At 35.3% G+C, this 18,150-nt stretch overlaps 3 protein-coding genes across 3 annotated transcripts; 1 reads left to right on the top strand and 2 right to left on the bottom strand.

Annotated features, from left to right (window-relative positions):
• The first annotated feature begins 2,031 nt into the window (after positions 1-2,031).
• Positions 2,032-3,923, top strand: LOC121263361 (galactinol synthase 1-like). Its single transcript, XM_041166210.1, has 4 exons — positions 2,032-2,624; positions 2,783-3,109; positions 3,234-3,368; positions 3,463-3,923. The coding sequence occupies exons 1-4, from the start codon at positions 2,295-2,297 to the stop codon at positions 3,688-3,690; spliced, it is 1,020 nt and encodes a 339-aa protein (XP_041022144.1). The 5' UTR covers positions 2,032-2,294; the 3' UTR covers positions 3,691-3,923.
• A 2,632-nt stretch (positions 3,924-6,555) lies between these two features.
• LOC121263366 (ADP-ribosylation factor-like) lies at positions 6,556-10,151 on the bottom strand. Its single transcript, XM_041166215.1, has 7 exons — positions 10,023-10,151; positions 9,038-9,203; positions 8,108-8,181; positions 7,319-7,438; positions 7,061-7,179; positions 6,895-6,976; positions 6,556-6,770 (listed from the first exon to the last, which is right to left on the bottom strand). Exons 2-7 carry the CDS (start codon positions 9,183-9,185, stop codon positions 6,765-6,767), a joined length of 549 nt encoding a protein of 182 aa, XP_041022149.1. The 5' UTR covers positions 9,186-9,203; positions 10,023-10,151; the 3' UTR covers positions 6,556-6,764.
• Positions 10,152-13,650: 3,499 nt separating this feature from the next.
• Positions 13,651-17,918, bottom strand: LOC121263364 (nitrogen regulatory protein P-II homolog). The gene is made up of 8 exons (XM_041166213.1): positions 17,598-17,918; positions 17,426-17,471; positions 17,119-17,146; positions 15,730-15,817; positions 15,329-15,396; positions 15,086-15,155; positions 13,992-14,027; positions 13,651-13,886 (listed from the first exon to the last, which is right to left on the bottom strand). The coding sequence occupies exons 1-8, from the start codon at positions 17,791-17,793 to the stop codon at positions 13,846-13,848; spliced, it is 573 nt and encodes a 190-aa protein (XP_041022147.1). The 5' UTR covers positions 17,794-17,918; the 3' UTR covers positions 13,651-13,845.
• Between the last annotated feature and the right edge of the window lie 232 nt (positions 17,919-18,150).

The following is an 18,150-nucleotide window of genomic DNA, read 5'->3' as shown; positions in this document are numbered from 1 at the left end:
AACAGCACATTTTTTATAAAACAATTCAATAAAGTTGCATATACATAAAAAAATAAAAAAAAAAGTTGCACAAATCCAACATATAAAACCTCAAAAAATGGCACAAAATCGCATTGATCAGACCCACGGGCTATAGCCACTCCCATGGAACATAAATATCTATTCATAGATTTTAAAATCTATGGGCAGATCTTTATGGTCCATAGCCATCATGGGCTATAAAACTTGTAGGCATGCGGTTGCAGCCATGAGTCTTTAACTTACAGATCCATGACAATGACTGTAATTTTAGGTTGTAGAGACTCACAAGCAACATTGTGGTCTATAGAACTGTGGAAGATATTAGAACATCATTTTGGGAGGGGGAGAAATTAACTTAAAACAAAATGACATCGTCTTGGTGAGTTATAAAAATGAAGATGTTTAATTTATATATATGTATATATATATATGTGTGTATGTAAAACCTGAACAAGTGCCCCACCCAACACCCGTCCCCTGTTTCTTTCTCTTGGCGGGGGTGCCCACCTGATGAAGGCGGAATGCCCCGGCCACTCTAGATGGGGCCAGGTGTGAGTACTCAGCCTCAACTCTACTTACTAGACTTTATCTCAAGAGAAAATATCGTGAAGTTGTTCTTTGATTTATATATGCATGTTGCATGCTTTTTTTTGGTCACTTTCTTTTTCAACATAAAATTGAGTTTGTAGGTATGTACTATGAACCATGATCTCTGAACATTTTTGTTTACAAATATTTTTTTAGAAGGGACTTTTCATTACAAATATAGCTACACTACAAAATATGGACAAACGATAATTACGTATGGATAGGGTTCCAAGAGCTTCTACCAGTATCCTGTTTCTTCTATATACAAATTTGAGGGATGATGCAATACACATGTTACAAGATTAGAAAAATGGCACCAATAAATGGTCTTAAATTACTCGAAAAGCCTTTAGACCAATGAATACTTCCCACCAAGCCCGGCCAACTCCATTAGGGACCAACTAGGCATAGACTACTTTTAGTCAAGCACGAAAGTTGGACCAGAAATTTCTGCGGTCGCTGGGGCCCAATATTTTGATCACCAATTAGTATCTGACAAGTGTCGTGATCTTAGCCTCAAAGTTCAGGTGCTAACAAATAAATTAAGAGAAAAAATTTATACAATTTTATAATATATATATATAATATATATAAGTGTTATACACTATATTAAAAAAATATTTAAAAGAATATAAAAACTCATGTTAAGAAAAAGAAACTATTTTTTATGATGGAATTCCTTCTCTTAAAACGGAGTGCAGAAATTTATAAAGTCCAAATTTATATCTAATATTACTTATGAAGTAAACTGTAAATATACTTTCGTGTTACTCTACTTTAGAAGGAAAATTGATAAGTTTTAAGTTACGTTTAGATGTTGAGTTGAACTTAATTCTTTATGAATAATAATGAATTGAATTGTAGAGAGAGTTATATAGAGATCATCTAAATTAAATTTAAAATGTATATAAATATTAAGATGAGTTTAATATTTTTTATAAGAAGTTAAAAAATATTGTATGTTCTACGTAAAAAGATGTGTTAAATTAAAAAAGATTGTATATCTTATTTATAAGAAGGTTTTGAGTTTAGATGAATTTAATAATTTAAGAATTAAATATTTAGATGTTAGATTCAGTTTAAAATTAAACTGAATTTAACTGAATCTTACAATCAAACTTAATTTAATTATTTTTCTAGAAAAAAGACATAAACCTAAATGTTAGTAAACAAAATAAAAACTCCATAATACATATAAAGGTTTTTAGAATGTTGTATTTAATAAATGATTTTAACTTTTATAATTTGAAGGCCAACTAAATACTAGAATTAATAAATAAATGTCACCTGGACACGTATCCGACACCCAGAAACACTTGCAGACGATCGCCACCCATCAGAAGCTTAGAAAGTGCAAGACCTTTCTACTTTCTAGTCTATTCCTCATAGCTACTGTTGGTCCAGAACCTTCTCCCAGCCCTCCCAGCAACCGTTCGATTTCCTCATGGAGCACGTGTCGGGCATGCAGACGACTATCATCCCAAATTGTATAACGAATATGCCGGAATTTCTGGCTCATCTTCATTTCATTTCACCGCTATATATATGTATGTATATGCAAAAACCCTCCCCAGGAATCTCCCAACGGGTCACACAGAAACCTCGAGTCCCGAGAGCCACGAAACAATCTTAACTCCAAGATTTAGCATTCTCAAGCCTTTAGATTTCTCTCCCATTAGTTTGCCATGGCTCCGGAGCTCCTCGCAGCTGCTGCGAAACTCGCCGGGTGCGTTAAACCTGCTAGCCTGCCAAGCCGGGCCTACGTGACTTTCTTGGCCGGCGACGGGGACTACGTGAAGGGCGTCGTCGGGCTGGCCAAAGGATTGAGGAAGGCCAAAACGGCGTACCCGTTGGTCGTCGCGGTGCTTCCCGACGTGCCCGAGGAGCACCGTCGGATCTTGATGTCTCAGGGCTGCATAGTCCGCGAAATCGAGGCCGTTTACCTGCCCGAGAACCAGACCCAGTTCGCCATGGCCTACTACGTCATCAACTACTCCAAGCTCCGTATATGGGAGGTACGTAAAATCACGACACGCTCATGTCTTTTGGCTGCTCTCCCGTTCTTACACGTGGCTATGTAACATGGAATACGCGTGTACTATGTTGTTTTGTTTGCTTTTTTTTTTTTTTCTTTACGGGTGTAATTAAAACTGTGTTTTGGTTTTGGATGCAGTTCGTGGAATACAGTAAAATGATATACTTGGATGGAGACATCCAGGTGTTTGAGAACATCGACCACCTCTTTGATTTGCCGGACGGGCATTTCTACGCAGTGAAGGACTGCTTCTGTGAGAAAACATGGAGTCACACCCCGCAATACAAGATCGGGTACTGCCAGCAGTGCCCCGAAAAGGTCAAGTGGCCCACCGATCAGTTGGGCCTACCGCCGCCTTCCCCTTACTTCAACGCCGGCATGTTTGTGTTCGAGCCCAGTTTGTCCACCTACAAGGACCTCTTGAAGACCCTGAAACTCACAACCCCAACCCCATTTGCTGAGCAGGTTCGTGGAATCAATATTGTATTTAGTCGATCTCTTGGTAATTCTGGTTGTTCCTTCAATTATTAGCACTTATGTTTGATGGGTGATTGGCTAAAACTAGGATGTTTTGTTCTTTATTTGGCAGGACTTCTTGAACATATTCTTTAAAGATACTTACAAACCCATCCCGCTCGTTTACAATCTTGTGCTTGCTATGTTGTGGAGACACCCGGAGAATGTGGAGCTCGAGAAAGTTAAAGTTGTTCACTACTGTGCAGCAGTGAGTATTTTAATTGCAGAACTATTTTGGTGGTTTTTGGATTGGTTGTAAGTTGCACGTAGCTTAAGCTGTTTGAATTGGGGAACAATGGCAGGGATCAAAGCCATGGAGATATACGGGGAAAGAAGAGAACATGCAGAGAGAGGACATCAAGATGCTTGTGAAGAAGTGGTGGGATATTTACAACGATGAATCATTGGACTACAAGAAACCGACCGCGGCTACCGACGGTGAAGCAGATCCAGTGAACATCCATCCCTTCTTGGCTGCTTTTTCCGAGGCCGGTGCCGTTCACTATGTGACAGCACCGTCAGCGGCTTAGAATCGGTTCTCGGGATGAATGTGCACTATACTGTAGAATGAACTCAGAATCAGCCAGGAGTAAAGCTAGAATCAAGAAATGGGAATTACCTAATTTGGATTTTGTGCTCATGTCTTTTCACTCTGTTTTATTTTTTCTTTTGCTCGATCGGGGTTGAAGTCATTTCCCAAACTGAAGGTTGGGCTTTTGGATCTGTTCATAGTGTCAATAGAAATAAATACTCTTTTAAATTAGAAGTGTCCCTCTCTCTCGATGTTTCTACCATCATCAGTTTGTCTTTTCAAGCGCCGTTTGAATTGAGTGATCTCTCTCTTATTTTATGATTATAATTTTTTTAAATTTTTATATAAAATATATATAATAATTAATTTAATTTTTTTAAATTTGAAAATAATAATAATATTAAAAAAAATATTTTATTATATTCATTTAAAATTGAATAATATTATAGATTATATTTTTATTTTATTTTAATTATATTTAATAGTATGTGATATATTTATTGTTATTAGATAATAAAAATATATATAATAAATGATATAATAATTATATTATATTTTATTTAATAAAATAAAAATAAAATGATAATATAAAACCAACTTAATTTATGATGTCCTCGCAGTGATCGAGCATACGTGACGTTCTTGGCTGGAGACAGAGACTACGTGAAAGGAGGAGTAGTCGGGCTAGACAAAGGGTCGAGGAAGGTGAAAACGTCCTTCCTTTGCCTGGTTTGCGCCGAAGACTTTTCTTCGTTATAATTTTTTTAAATTTTTATATAAAATAAAATAAATAATTTAAATTTTTTAAATTTTAAAATAAAAATAATATTAAAAAATATATTTTATTAATATTTTATTAAATTTTTTAATTTTAATCTCAATTTATTTCATTTCATCATCTTTAAAAACAAACGAGGATGGATGTGGCTGTGCTGCTGGACATCCCCGATCTTGAGCACTGCCGCATCTTGGAGTCCTTCGGCTGCTTGGTCCGGGAGATCGACCCCGTCTAGTACCCCTCGGAGACGAACCATACCCATGCAGTTCGCCTGTGCCCTATTATGTCATCAACTATTATAAGCTCCGTATATGGAAGGTATAACATATATAATTTGAGATCAACTAACATGAGTATTAATGTTAAAAAGGTCATCAATTTTTTTACACTTTCATGATGTGAATGCATGTGCGAGGTTTGTAGGACTTATATTGTCATTGTTCAATTAACATAATTTATGATGTCCTCGCAGCACTTAAATTTTGATGTTGATATAAAACCAACTTACAAATTTTAATCTAAAAAATTAAAATAAAAAAGCCAACTCATGCGTTATTATTATGAGAAACTTTGCTGATCATGGTATCGTTTTCTAAAGAATAGTCAAAGATTATATGAAGTTTGTGGAACACATCCATAATATTTATTTGGAAATTATCATGTGTCTTCTGTTTGTTCGGATCGATGTAGTTTGTGGAGTATAGTAAGATGATATACTTGATGTAATTTCTCCTTTTCTTATTTTATTTTTCTGCAGAAATGGATTCTAAAATGTATATATAATATGTTTGAAGATTGATGAAATCAAGATTTATTATTATTTGAGATTTTTAAGAATATTATAAAAGCTAGATAATAATTGGCATCCTTAAAACTTTCACAACCATCATGTCATAAAAATTAAAATTAGGAATTGATGAGCGTAAAATCTCCTACTGATCATAATTAAGACATGTATTTTCTTCAATAAAATCGTTATTCATCAAAAAAAAAATTAGTGGATGACCTGTAATATTCTCTCGATCAATTTCTTCTCATTTGCCAGTTTATTTGAAGCTATACCAATGGAGTACAATCATGTGCCCTCCTCTCTGGTACGTACCTATTAATTTCTTATTGGTGATCTTTTTAGTTCAAACGCATATGCATGCATATTGTTCATCACGGTATTAATATATGGATGTTTGCATGTGATGATGATGATATGGATGATGTTTCTTAGGTTCCTGAGGATGAATACTTGTTCAAAAGGAGCAGTACTGCTACTCGCAGGCCGATGTACGGCAACAATCATGGTCAGGATTCATTTAGCCGGATATCCAGTGCCCCTTTCTTTCGAAGTTCAGGGTTGACACCGCCGCTGTCCCCATCTCAATCGTCAACAATTTTCCCTAATCCAATAATATATTCGGGTCCATCTTGTTAATATCGACCACCTCCACTATCACTATCACGACCAGCATACGGATATGGATATGACTATTTTCCATCAAGGACATTAACAAAATATAACCCTATGATCCACTATACCAGTTATTGGGACAATTACCGCCTCTCACCCTGACATAAATATATTAAAGTCATGCGAGTTGCATTTATCATGCATTGCTATTAGGGTTTATCATTTATCTAAAAAGATGCTCTTCTACATCCATATCTTTAGTGCTAGATGAGCTTGATGATAACTCATCACTCATGTCTCTGAGAACACCAATGATTAGGTTTTTCTACTCATTTGTTCTTCGGACTTGATGGTTTAAATGTTACTATATAACAACTAATTTTGCTTCTGTTGTGAATAAAGATAAGAGATTATTCGATCCTTGTTAACATTTATTTAGAAGTGATGATTCAGTCAATGGATGGATCATATATCAAATGTGTGTATTGACATTTTCAATGCCCTCATACGAATATGTAATTATATCCCAACTGCTTAATTCTCCCAAAAAGCCTATGATGAAATTTAGCACATTTTCTTCAACTAGTTTGAGACATTAAAACAAAGAGGTAGCAGAGATAAATGTATGCCGTTATATCAGTTTCCAACAAAAGATATATGCCCTTACATTCACAAGACAATTGTAAAAACAATTCTGTCCCAAGTAATACCATGAAAAGAAAAGAAAAAAAATCCGGAAAACTACAGGTAGTAACGATGATGTCTGCAAAGGAAACAATAAACTAGTAGAAAAGGTTACACTAAACAGGAAGGCAAAATCCAGTACTCCAAAAGGAAAGAACGACTTTATATTCCAGCTGTTGTTGCAACCTAAAACTCAGTACCAAGACATCTATGCCTGCAATTAAATTAAAAAAAAAACTACAGAAATTAATCATGAAGGAAAAAAAAAAAATACATGTCAAGGTGCTTACAGAAGTTGATATCTTATAAGTAATTCTATATGTAAGAGCATGACCAACCTTATTTGCAATATTGTTCGAGAGCCAGTCGAGTCCCTCATAGAGCCCTTCACCAGAAGTGGCACATGTGCTCTGGATATACCTGCAATATTTTGTGTACACGGATAGTTACAGAAGGGCTGGAGGGAGAGAGAGAAAGAAGGGGGGGGGAGTAGATAGTTCTCACCAGTGGCGTTGACGGAGTGAGTGAAGGCCAAGCTTATCAGTTATCTCAGCAGCGTTCATGGCATTGGGGAGATCTTGCTTGTTTGCAAACACTAGCAACACGGCATCCCTCAACTCATCCTGACAAAGCAAAGAAGAACAACGTCCAACGTATTAAGCAGCATTTGAAGTCCTCTAAATGGTACAACCTCTGGCAATTTTTACTTTTACATCCTACTCATAAGCACTGGTGGTAGGAGATTCCAAAGCTTTCTCATACCTCATTTAACATTCTGTGCAGCTCATCCCTAGCTTCAACCACACGGTCTCGGTCATTGCTATCAACTACAAATATAAGTCCTTGGGTGTTTTGGAAGTAATGTCTCCATAAAGGACGGATCTGGAAGATATATATTAAAAATAACCACTAGAGTCATCGAAAAACAGAGTTGTACAGAAATTGAATCGATTGTGATGGAAATAATGCATATCAGCATTCAGGTTATATGATCGAGAGAGGTCTGACTTCAATTATTGTAGCTCTGCATTTATAAATTATAACATCCAATAAGAAAATAATACAAACACCCTGCCTTTTATTGGTTAGATGGCTTGCAAAGATGCATTTGGGGTGTAAGCCAATTATGTATGATTCTTTACCTAAAACCCAAAAAAAAAAAAAAAACCATACACATTTAAAGTTTAAGCTTGGCATAATACCGGGTGCAAAAGTGTGACAAGATATGAGCACCAGCCTGCTTATAAACACCATAATTCTCCCCATGCATCTGTAGCATACCATATGATCATATGCACATTATCATGCTCATGATCATACCTGCTCAAATGTGATTATGCTAAATTCTTATGGAAGTCTTCCAACAAGCACTAAAAGCAATAATTTTTAAGGCTAACAAAACAATCATCTCAAAATTCAGATGTAGTTAGAAAAATCACTTTTGTCTCTTTGCTAGGATAAGTTCTGTGAAAAGTAAATCTACAAGTAAAAAAAGAGGAAATATCAATAGCCATCGAAGGGATTCAATGCTCAATAATAAAACTAAATTACATACCTTGTCCTGACCCCAACATCCCAAACGGTGAAGCTGATGTTCTTATATTCCACAGTCTCCACATTAAATCCTGATCAAATAATATCAGTTCTAATTGGGAAAAAAAAGTGCAACCCACACAGACCTCCTTTTCAAACAATCAGGTTAGATTAATTAGAAAAAGATGTCTGCAACAGTAAAAATTATAATTTGCCACCCAACAAGATATATATATATATATATATAAATATATATATATATTTTATGACAGGGGAACCACCCCATGGCAGAGCCATTAGGACTCACCCAAGGAATCTAAATCCACGGGGATACTAGCACAGCAACCCACTGCCATGGCCTCCTACTTAAATCATAGTTTGATCCCAGGAGGAATCAAACTTGTGACATGGGGCTCATGCACACAAGTTCGCCCTTACCACTTGACAATACAAATTTTCAAGAGCCTCAGAATCAAATCAAGACAAAAGCAAGCTCTTTCCAAAAATAAAAACAAAAAAAAAAAAAAAGAAAACACTAGAACAGGCAAAAAAATGCATCCCAATTGCAAATTTACTTTGCTAAGAAGCTATTATTAAAACAGAAACACTGCTATCGTTCACAAGACCAATTTCCACCTCAAAAAAAGGCCAGTAATGAAGAGAAGTTGACATATTTGAAATCACAACCATCATAAAAGTCCAATAAGAGGAAGCCCCCGTCCTTAATTACATAGGGAAAATAGTAAAAACATAATTTACATTCATGAAAATCTTACAACCATTACCACCTTTAGAAAATCAGAATACAAACAGTTAAAACAAATCAGTAAGCAGAATTAAAAAACTTAACTACATTGATCAATGAAACCCCATAGGCTTATTGATGTTGAACCTTTTTATTGTTTTTATCGGTACTTACTGATATTGAACCCCAGATGTTGAACTTACCAATGGTAGGAATGGTGGTAACAATCTCTCCCAGCTTGAGCTTATAGAGAATGGTGGTCTTACCAGCAGCATCAAGACCCACCATGAGTATACGCATTTCCTTCTTAGCAAACAGACGACTGAAAAGCTTGGTGAAAGACAGCCCCATTTTTTTCTTCAAGGTTTTCTATAGCCAGACATCCCAATATCATGTCAGTAATTTCATCAAGACCCCAAAACGTACATTTTAAGAAAATGGAATAGCTATCACAACTCATACAAATAATGAGTATGTTGGAATATAAACCTAAGAATCATGAGCATTATATGTATAGAGGCGTGGATATCGAGTGGTTGGTATAATATAATTTTTCAGAAACTATAATAAAAAAAAAAAAAAAAATTAAGCAGTGTAGGATATAATAGAATGAGATTCAGATTTTAGGATTTTTATTAAGCTGATGCCTCAGATTGAAGTTCTTGGGTCGGAGCAGGACCGCGTCGTGATTGCAACACGACCGCGAGCTGGCGAACACGACACGAAACACCTGTCGGCACCACCAGCTCCCAAAATCTCATCTAGTCAGTACCGGAACGGGGCTTAATGCCAAATCTAATCGAGAAACCCCGATCCGACGTTGGAGAACCTGAATTCTCATATATACATCTAGAAACTAGATCAAAGCTACATACTTTTATGAAATGAAGAAAAAAATCCAAAGTCATATAAACTGAAACACGCAACAAGAGATCCAAAGGAAATTTGAAAGTTCTTGAAAGGCAAATACAATTCAATTCATGAATTTAAGAAATAAATGTAGATCAAATATTTCTTATCAAATTTTCTTGTAAAAAATCTTCACAGAACTATATCGTAAGGCAATCATATCAATAAGAAGATCTGAAAGCAAACTGATGGGTTTCAGGCGATTGAGGTATGGGAAATACACACAATTGCGAGATATTCTGTGAAATTTTCGCGAGAGAGGGAAGCGAAACGACTTGCCTGAGGACGATGACTGAGATCTACCCTCTTTCCTCTCTCTCTCTCTCTCTCTCGGTACACAAAGAAAACTAGAAAAGGGAGCCGTCCGCCCTTCGCAACGATGCTTTCACGGGATATGACTCATGAGGGTCGATTTTAATTATTTATAGAAAATAGAAATTGTTTTTTTTTTTACACTTTTTATTCTTTGTTTTGTACTTATTAAAAATAAAAAATAATCCTATCAGAAAAAAAAAAAAAAAAAGGACTCCTATTATCAAAAACTTTAATTTTCAAACTCCAAACTGTTATATTCCTTCAACTTTCAACCGGTTTAAATATAATTGGAATATAAGATGTTAGAGTGTCAACAATCTCAAATTTATAAATGTTAAAATTATTAAATTATCCTTAATTTTGAGCAAAAACATATAAAAAAATTTATGAAAAAAATTGAGGAAAATAAGGGCCACCACGAAGGCAGTCACTTAAGGCAAACCCATGGCGACCACCCATAAGACTAACAACTCCTCCTGGTGATCCAATCTTCTTTTTCTTTTTTTCCTTATCATTTAATTGATCTTTATTTAATTTTAGCAATGGCATTTATATAATTTTCTCGGAAAATGTAGATGTAGAGTTCCATCATTCAATTAAATTATAAATATTTATATATATATCAATCCGGTTTGAACTGATTTTCAAAATATAAAAACCGATACCACACTCGTTTAGAACCGATTTTGATTTTAAAAATAGGTACCACACTGGACCGCTTAGAAACCAGATCGAATTTATCGGTTCAGCACATCAATTAATTTTAAAACTTAAAAATATAATTCTTTAAAAATTAAACAAAACCAACTATTTTTAGAAGGGAAATGATGATTTGCTTGGATGTTCTTACTAGATGGAACTCCACATATTTGATGTTGAATACTGCTGAAAGACACAAAAAAGCCTTTGAATATTATTATATGTATGTGAATAATGAATTCATAAACCTCGCTAGTGATGATTAAAAAAAGCATAGATTTTTGTAGAGTTGTTGAAAATATTTTATAATGTTATACTAAACATCTTTGGTTCTTTGTATGTGATGGCAAATATATATTTTCAGGAACTCTGCCAATTAAAGATATATTAAATGAAATGTGCACGAGTCATGATATTATCACTAGGACCATGGGCATAAATATGAAAAGTAAGTATGAAAAGTATTAGGATAGCACAGATAGGTTCAACTTAATGATATATGTTGTTTTTGTGCTTGATCCACGATACAAAATTGTGTCAATGAGGTTTTAGTTGAAACAGTACAAAGGGGATGAGTTGGTATATAGGATAAAGGTCAAGATTAAACTCTTGTTAAATCGCTTGATTGAGCAGTATAATAATTTTCGTGTGGCTAGTGGGGGGGAGGGAGCTAATGTGGCTCAAGGAGGCTAAGCATTACTTCTACTTCTACTTCTACTACTACAACGACTAATTTGATATCAAGTTAGAAAAATACATTCGGGAACAAGGGTTTATGAAGTTTAGGTCAGAACTAGATAGGTATTTGTCAGAGGGGTATGCACAAAAATACCCAAATTTGATATTTTGGATTGGTAGAGAGTTAATGCCACCAATTATCCTGTCCTTATTGCGGTAACACGTGATGTGTTAGTCATCCCCATTTACCATTGTTGCCTTAGAGTCCGCATTCAGTATTGGAGGACGCATATTGGATTATGTTAAGAGTTCATTGTCTCCAGAGACTTTCAAAACCCTCATTTGCACCTAAAATTGGTTAAAGACCAAACCTATCGACATCCAGGAATTGGAAGAATACGTACAGTCAATGGACCTTGAAGATAAGTTTGAAACTTGAAATTTGTTTTAATATCTATCTAACTCAATTTTTAATATTTTTTTAGATGATAATCTAGCTTCAACTTCAACATAGGCTATTGTGAGTCTATCTTCCCATTCACACTAAAAAAATTTAGAGTAAGCGCTTTCTTCTTACATAATCAGCTAGCTATTTTATTTTTATGATCAACATAAATGTGTGTATGCATTAAAAGATATGTGGGTTGCTGTCTATTTTAAAGTTTGTTTCTTTGTTCAGGTCATACAAATCTTGTATATACCTCACTCATTCTTGTTTAAGAAGCCATGAAAAATATGAAAAATTTAGAAGGTAAGAGATTTGTGCATTCTTTCTTATTCAAAAAGCTGCATCTAGTAGAAGGAAATGAACTTGCAGATCCCTATATGTGAGTTGTGTACTAATTCTTACTGCTTTCTTCATTACTCTGTTTTTTTGGTGTTGAGCCCACTTTTTATTTTAGAATAAGAATTGTTTGTACCAATTATTTATATTGTCCAGAATCAAGCATGGAATTTTCTTTATCTATATATCAAGCTATCAACGTCAGTGCTACTTTTGAGATTTCTTATTTGATGTTGGAATGCTTTGAGCATACTTACTCCTGCCTTTGTTTGTAGTGTCAATGTGTCATCCTATTAACCATCATTTAATATGATTCTTTACGGGTTAAAGATTTTAGTAGATCTCTTGACTCACTCAAAACTGCAATAGTTGTGGGAGGTTCCTCCTTGACTCTGATTTCATTATGTTTGTGTAAGGCAGTATATAAAAGTGCATTTGGTTGACTGAACATATTAGCAAATCTCATGGCCTGCACTTACAGCCTTTCTCCTTGGCTCTAATTACATTACGTTTGTAATTAGGTATCCCGATTCAACTAAGAGAACTTGTCAAAACCACTATCCTGTGATTGTTGGAAGAAGAGCTAATTGATGGATTTTTTTTTTTTTTGCAGACAATTTGTTGTGTATTAGAGTTTGATTAAAGTAATGTATGTGTTTTGTAATATTCTTAGCAAATTAGTTCAAACAATGTAATATGTAGTAATTGCATTGTGTATGTTGCATACATTTTACATTATGAATATTGATTTATTTTTTTTTACATTCATTTAGTTAAAAAGTTAATCAATTATTTATAGGCTTATGTTGTATTAAAAAGTAAGAATAAAAGAGATGTATATTGTTTTCTATTGAGAATATGATTTGAAATTTCAAATGAAGACAAAATCTTTGAAGTCCAATTAGTCATAAATAAGCTTTTGTTAAAAAAAAAAAAAAAAAAGATCCGAGCTCAACCCGAACCCGAATTTCCAAATTTAAAAATACCTGGATTCACCCGGGTTCTGGTCCGGATATATTCGAGTTCCCGGGCCGGAACCCGGATGACCAGTCTTACAAAAAAGCGTATCCTTAATAGTTTACCTTGATTTTATGCCTCCTCTTTATACTTTGCCAGTATGGAGAAGGCTGCGCACAACGTAGGATTCAAGAGACAGTTTCTTCTCTTTTCTCTCGTTTCCATTAGACTAATGAACATTAGTCTATCAACATGAACTATAACTTATGCTTGCCTTAATAAATGTATGTATGTATGTATGTATGTATGTATATTAACTGCAGCTTGCTTCTGATCTTCCTACTCCTTAGTGACATCTTCCACCAATGGCAACATTTTCCAAATGAAGCCTGATGACAAACAGAGAAATAGCTCATGGATCATGTTCTTTATGCATTGTTTAGTTGAGAGAGAGAGAGAGAGAGAGAGAGAGAGAGAGAGAGGTCTTCCTTTTTATTTATCATTCTTCACAAGAAAACAGAAGTACCATGAGCTTCTAAGCTCTAAAGGAAGGAGGAGAACTGGGTAGGGGATTGTTTGGACCAGGTTGCAGAAAAAAAAGGCTCAGATGCTAATCTGAAACTGCTCTTTCCAACTCTTAACTGGTCAAGCAGTAGCAGGCATGCCGGCTCACTCTCCAATCATCCTCTCTGCCTTCTCTCCACGCTCACCTGGAAATCACGTTATAAATATTTAGTTGAATACATCTTGCATTGGTAGGAGCTAGATAGACGAAGCATCCGAAAATCTTGATCATTCAAAGTGCAATGAGTTACCGGTGCGAACTCTTATTACGTCTGATACAGGCACCACTGCAGCAACAATGAAAAGGTATTACACGTTTGATTAGTAATTCTGAAGCCACCTATATATAACTAATAGAACCTAGAATCTGAATGTTTCTTTAATCCGAGCAACAACCCCCCCCCCCCCCCCCCCCCCCCCCCCCCCCCCCCCCCCCCCCCATAAGAAAAAAATAAATAATGGACCCTTCTATTATAGGCATGAGCAACAAATAACTTGATTATAATTAACCACCTGATTACAAGTACACGGGTTTTACTCTCTCTAGTGGACGGACTCAAAAAACTTGCTCACCGTCTACCTTGGACTTCAAATAATCTAATAAGCAGGCATGTTAAAGCTGAACTGGCTTGGCCATTATCCAAGAGTCTTTCATAAGTGTAATATTAACTCACTTCTATTTATCAGGAAAAAACCCACCCCCCATTTCTCACTGTTCGCTCACTATTCATTTTACAAGCATACATAGCATTTTTCACTCATTAAAAAAAATCTTGTTCGCCAAGCATCATATTCAAGTAGATGATACAATCATAAGCATGTTCCTCAGAAGCACACTTTTCCACTTCCACTCCTACTTCAATTGTAGCTAGCCAGGCCACAAAGCTGGAAATGGAACATTATAAGAACTATTATTTCTTTCTGTCATTCTGCATTTTCTTTGCCAATCCAACTGTAGCTGTAAGGCTTCAGATTAAGTGAAAAACTACCATAAGAGATGTCTAGAAGAAAATGCAACTTTCATTTCATTCGAAAAGTTTGTGCACCAAGATAGCATCAGCTCTCTAAAGCTGCAAACATGATCTAGCAGAATTAATACATCTGGTTATTCCAAAACCAAACAGAGGCTATGTGTTTTTTGAAAACATAGTCTAAACGGTGTTGATAGAAACAAGCAACTGCTTCAAATCAAATGACATGAATAGCCTACCAAGATGAAAAAATAAAGCTGATGTAAAACAACTTTGGCTTAAGATTCTATTAACCTGCTTGTATATTTATAGTGTCATGTATTAGCTTTAAAGTTTAACAAAAGGAAAAAGAAAAGGAGATAGATAAATCTTACAGAAAATTTTTCCATCACCAATCTCCCCAGTTCTTGCCTCCTTGATTATTGTCTTTATTACTGCCTCGACCTAAGAGAGCATGACATGCAGGTATCAATTAGCAACATTATAGTGACAATATCCCACAACATTTTTTTCACTTGATTGAGCAGCAATATGCTAAATAGTCAACTAATTTTCTAGGTAAATAAAGGCTTATATTCTAGTCCCTACAACAAATATGCCACTTGGACTCTTCATACCTGATCTTTGCTCACCACAATTTCCATTTTAACTTTGGCAACAAACTTGTCCTCGGAAAACTCAGAACCTACATATTAATAAACAACATAAAAAAACCAACCAAATTGGTGATTTTAGCACCAAAATAGACAAAAAAAAAATAAAAAATAAAAAAACACCAATGAGTAATATTAAAAAGTGAAAGATAAATCCATATCAAATTATAATTTACCAGCTAATGAACGACTTAGACTGTTTTGAATCTGATAGATTGGAAGCATGCATTTTGAATAAAGGAGAGGGTGAAACATTAAGAAAATGAATTTTCTCCATAGAAGATAAGTCTACATCAACCAATCTAATCAGTAAATATCCATCCATAGTAAATCTAGTTTTCAACAACTATAAAAGACAGACTTACCGCCCTGCCTTTCTGCTGACCCACCTTGAGCACCAAATCCCCGAACATCAGAGACTGTAACCCCACGAATACCCATTTTCACCAGAGCCTTTATTTTCAGGAAAGAAACAAAGATTACTTCCATATCAACTAATTCATTAGCTTAATCAAAATCATGGTCTGGAGTAATTCAATAATTGAAAAGAAAATGCGAAGCTGACTATTGCCTGAAGCTGTGATTGTACCAGAGCAAATCCGTTTGTTATATATGACTTGAGCATTAGTGCCCGGATGGAAGTATGAAGAAGTTCATAAATCAATGAAAATGTATGCAGCCCAAGTGGTGGCCAAAGGCATCATCCTATAGCAGTAGGGTTAAGCCAATGTCTGGTTGATGAAGATTAGATCTATACAGCCATATGGAGGAAGGTCACCAATAGTTTCCTTTAATTGAAATAATTACCACACGTGGATGTTACAGTTGATTACCAAATCAGTCTTGTCTATTAGTAACCTGTGCTCATTTAACCATGCAGAAGTAGATGTTAAGTGTTACAATGACACAGGACAAAATTTCTGAAGCGTTATGTGATCACCTTTATGGAACTTTTATACAGCTTCTAGAATTGACAACCAATTCTGTTACAAAAAAGGCGACTAGGTGCTAAGAAAGAAATGGATCAGATGGAGTTTGTGGTGACATATACCGACATTCTAGTCTGTTCAGCTGACATAGATCATTATGCAAAATGAATATTTCTTCTCAGTAAATTAGTATCCGAGGGGTATAATCTGTAGCCTTAAATTTGAAATGGCTTTGTCATTGCATCATTTTTGGAAAGCCAGGTGGTGGTAATTACTTCAAGCAAACTGATCCAATTTGCATGGCACCATTAGGGTTAGTTTCTTGTAGCTATAGAGTACAAAGCATTAAATATAAAATAATAACTGAGAAAAGCATGAGGGCTTGAAGAGCAGCAGTGCTGATCCTTGATATAACCAGGATTCCGCTTTGAGTCTAAGGCAGCGCCAATGGAGAAAGGACATAACTTGATCTGTAATTTTTATGTAATTTCATATGGGACCTAAATTGAAAGCCTATATTTGACATGCTGTGACAAGTCATGGCTTGAGATGAAACAAGGCTTAAAGAAAGTAGGATCTCCTCTGAACTTGATCATTACGGTAAAAAAATTATAAACTTGCAAATGCCATTGAGTGTATAATAATTTGAAGCAATTTGAGCAATAGTGCTTGTAATTAGTGCTTAGAGGTTAAACATATCGCAGTGACTAGGATACCATAATCGAATCATTTTCTAAATCTTCCGGCACAAACCCAAAAAAAAGAAAAGAAAAGAAAAATCTATTCCTAATCACACAGTTGTGATCAAGTCTCATTAACACTTACCGAAGAAACCAGAGGGACTCGCCAGGACCTATTTCATCCCAAATTCAGCAGCAAAACAAAGAGAATGAAAACACAGTTAGATATGGAAAAGTCAATAAGCTCCTTTCAAAACGAAAAGAAAAACCATTAACCATAACTACAAATTTAGGGGAAAATTTCTATAACATGCATGCACGCTTAATGAGACACACACACACCCCAAAAAGATCTTTTTTTTTTTGATAAATCAAACACCCCAAAAAAGAAATTACATGCACGAAACGGAAAAAAAAAAGTAGACAAAGCAGGTTTTTGAGACAGAAAGAACCTCAGAATAGCTTCAACTTTGTAAAACTTCGAGTCCGGGACATAATCTAAAAGCAAAGCAAAAGTAAATATCAACTTGGATAACCAAGTAATGATCTAAGAAAATCTACAATATTTATCCCAAAGCCATGAACATGTCTTCCCCGAAGACTGATTGAGGGTGAAAGACAAACCAGGAGAGCCCTGGGCTCTGATTACGGGCAAAATCGAGGCATTCCTCGAGTGCTTGAGAGTGACATTGAGCTGAGGAAGGAGGCGGGAGTCTCCGAACTTGGGGAGTAGTACCGAGGAGGAAAAGTCCGTGAGTGGGAGTTCCTTGAGGTGGGAATGGAGGGGACCAAGCGCGCCTGGTTTCGCCATTGTAGCCATGGCGAGCAGAGAGTGGGGATTCTGTCTCTGTTGCCTCGCAGTTAACGCTGTAGGCTATCGTAGGAAAGGGGTGATGATTTATGTTCGGTTTTGAAATGACACTTGGAACTTGGAAGGCTCGTTCTTATGTAGACGGGAAATTTTAAAGAGATTAAGGCTTCGTTTGAGACTATAAATCATCTCAATTCATTTTAATTTTTATAATTTTTTTAAATCTTAATAAAAAATATAATAAATAATTTAACTTTCTCAAATCTTAAAATAATAATAATATTAAAAAATAATATTCTAACAATATTTTATCATCTCAACTTAACTCAATTCAACTCACTTCAACATCTAAACATAACCTAAGGC

The sequence above is a fragment of the Juglans microcarpa x Juglans regia genome, chromosome 4S (assembly GCF_004785595.1).
Source record: "Juglans microcarpa x Juglans regia isolate MS1-56 chromosome 4S, Jm3101_v1.0, whole genome shotgun sequence".
NCBI lineage: Eukaryota > Viridiplantae > Streptophyta > Magnoliopsida > Fagales > Juglandaceae > Juglans > Juglans microcarpa x Juglans regia.
Note: the sequence above shows the minus strand (reverse complement) of the source record. Positions and strands in the feature narration are given on the sequence as shown.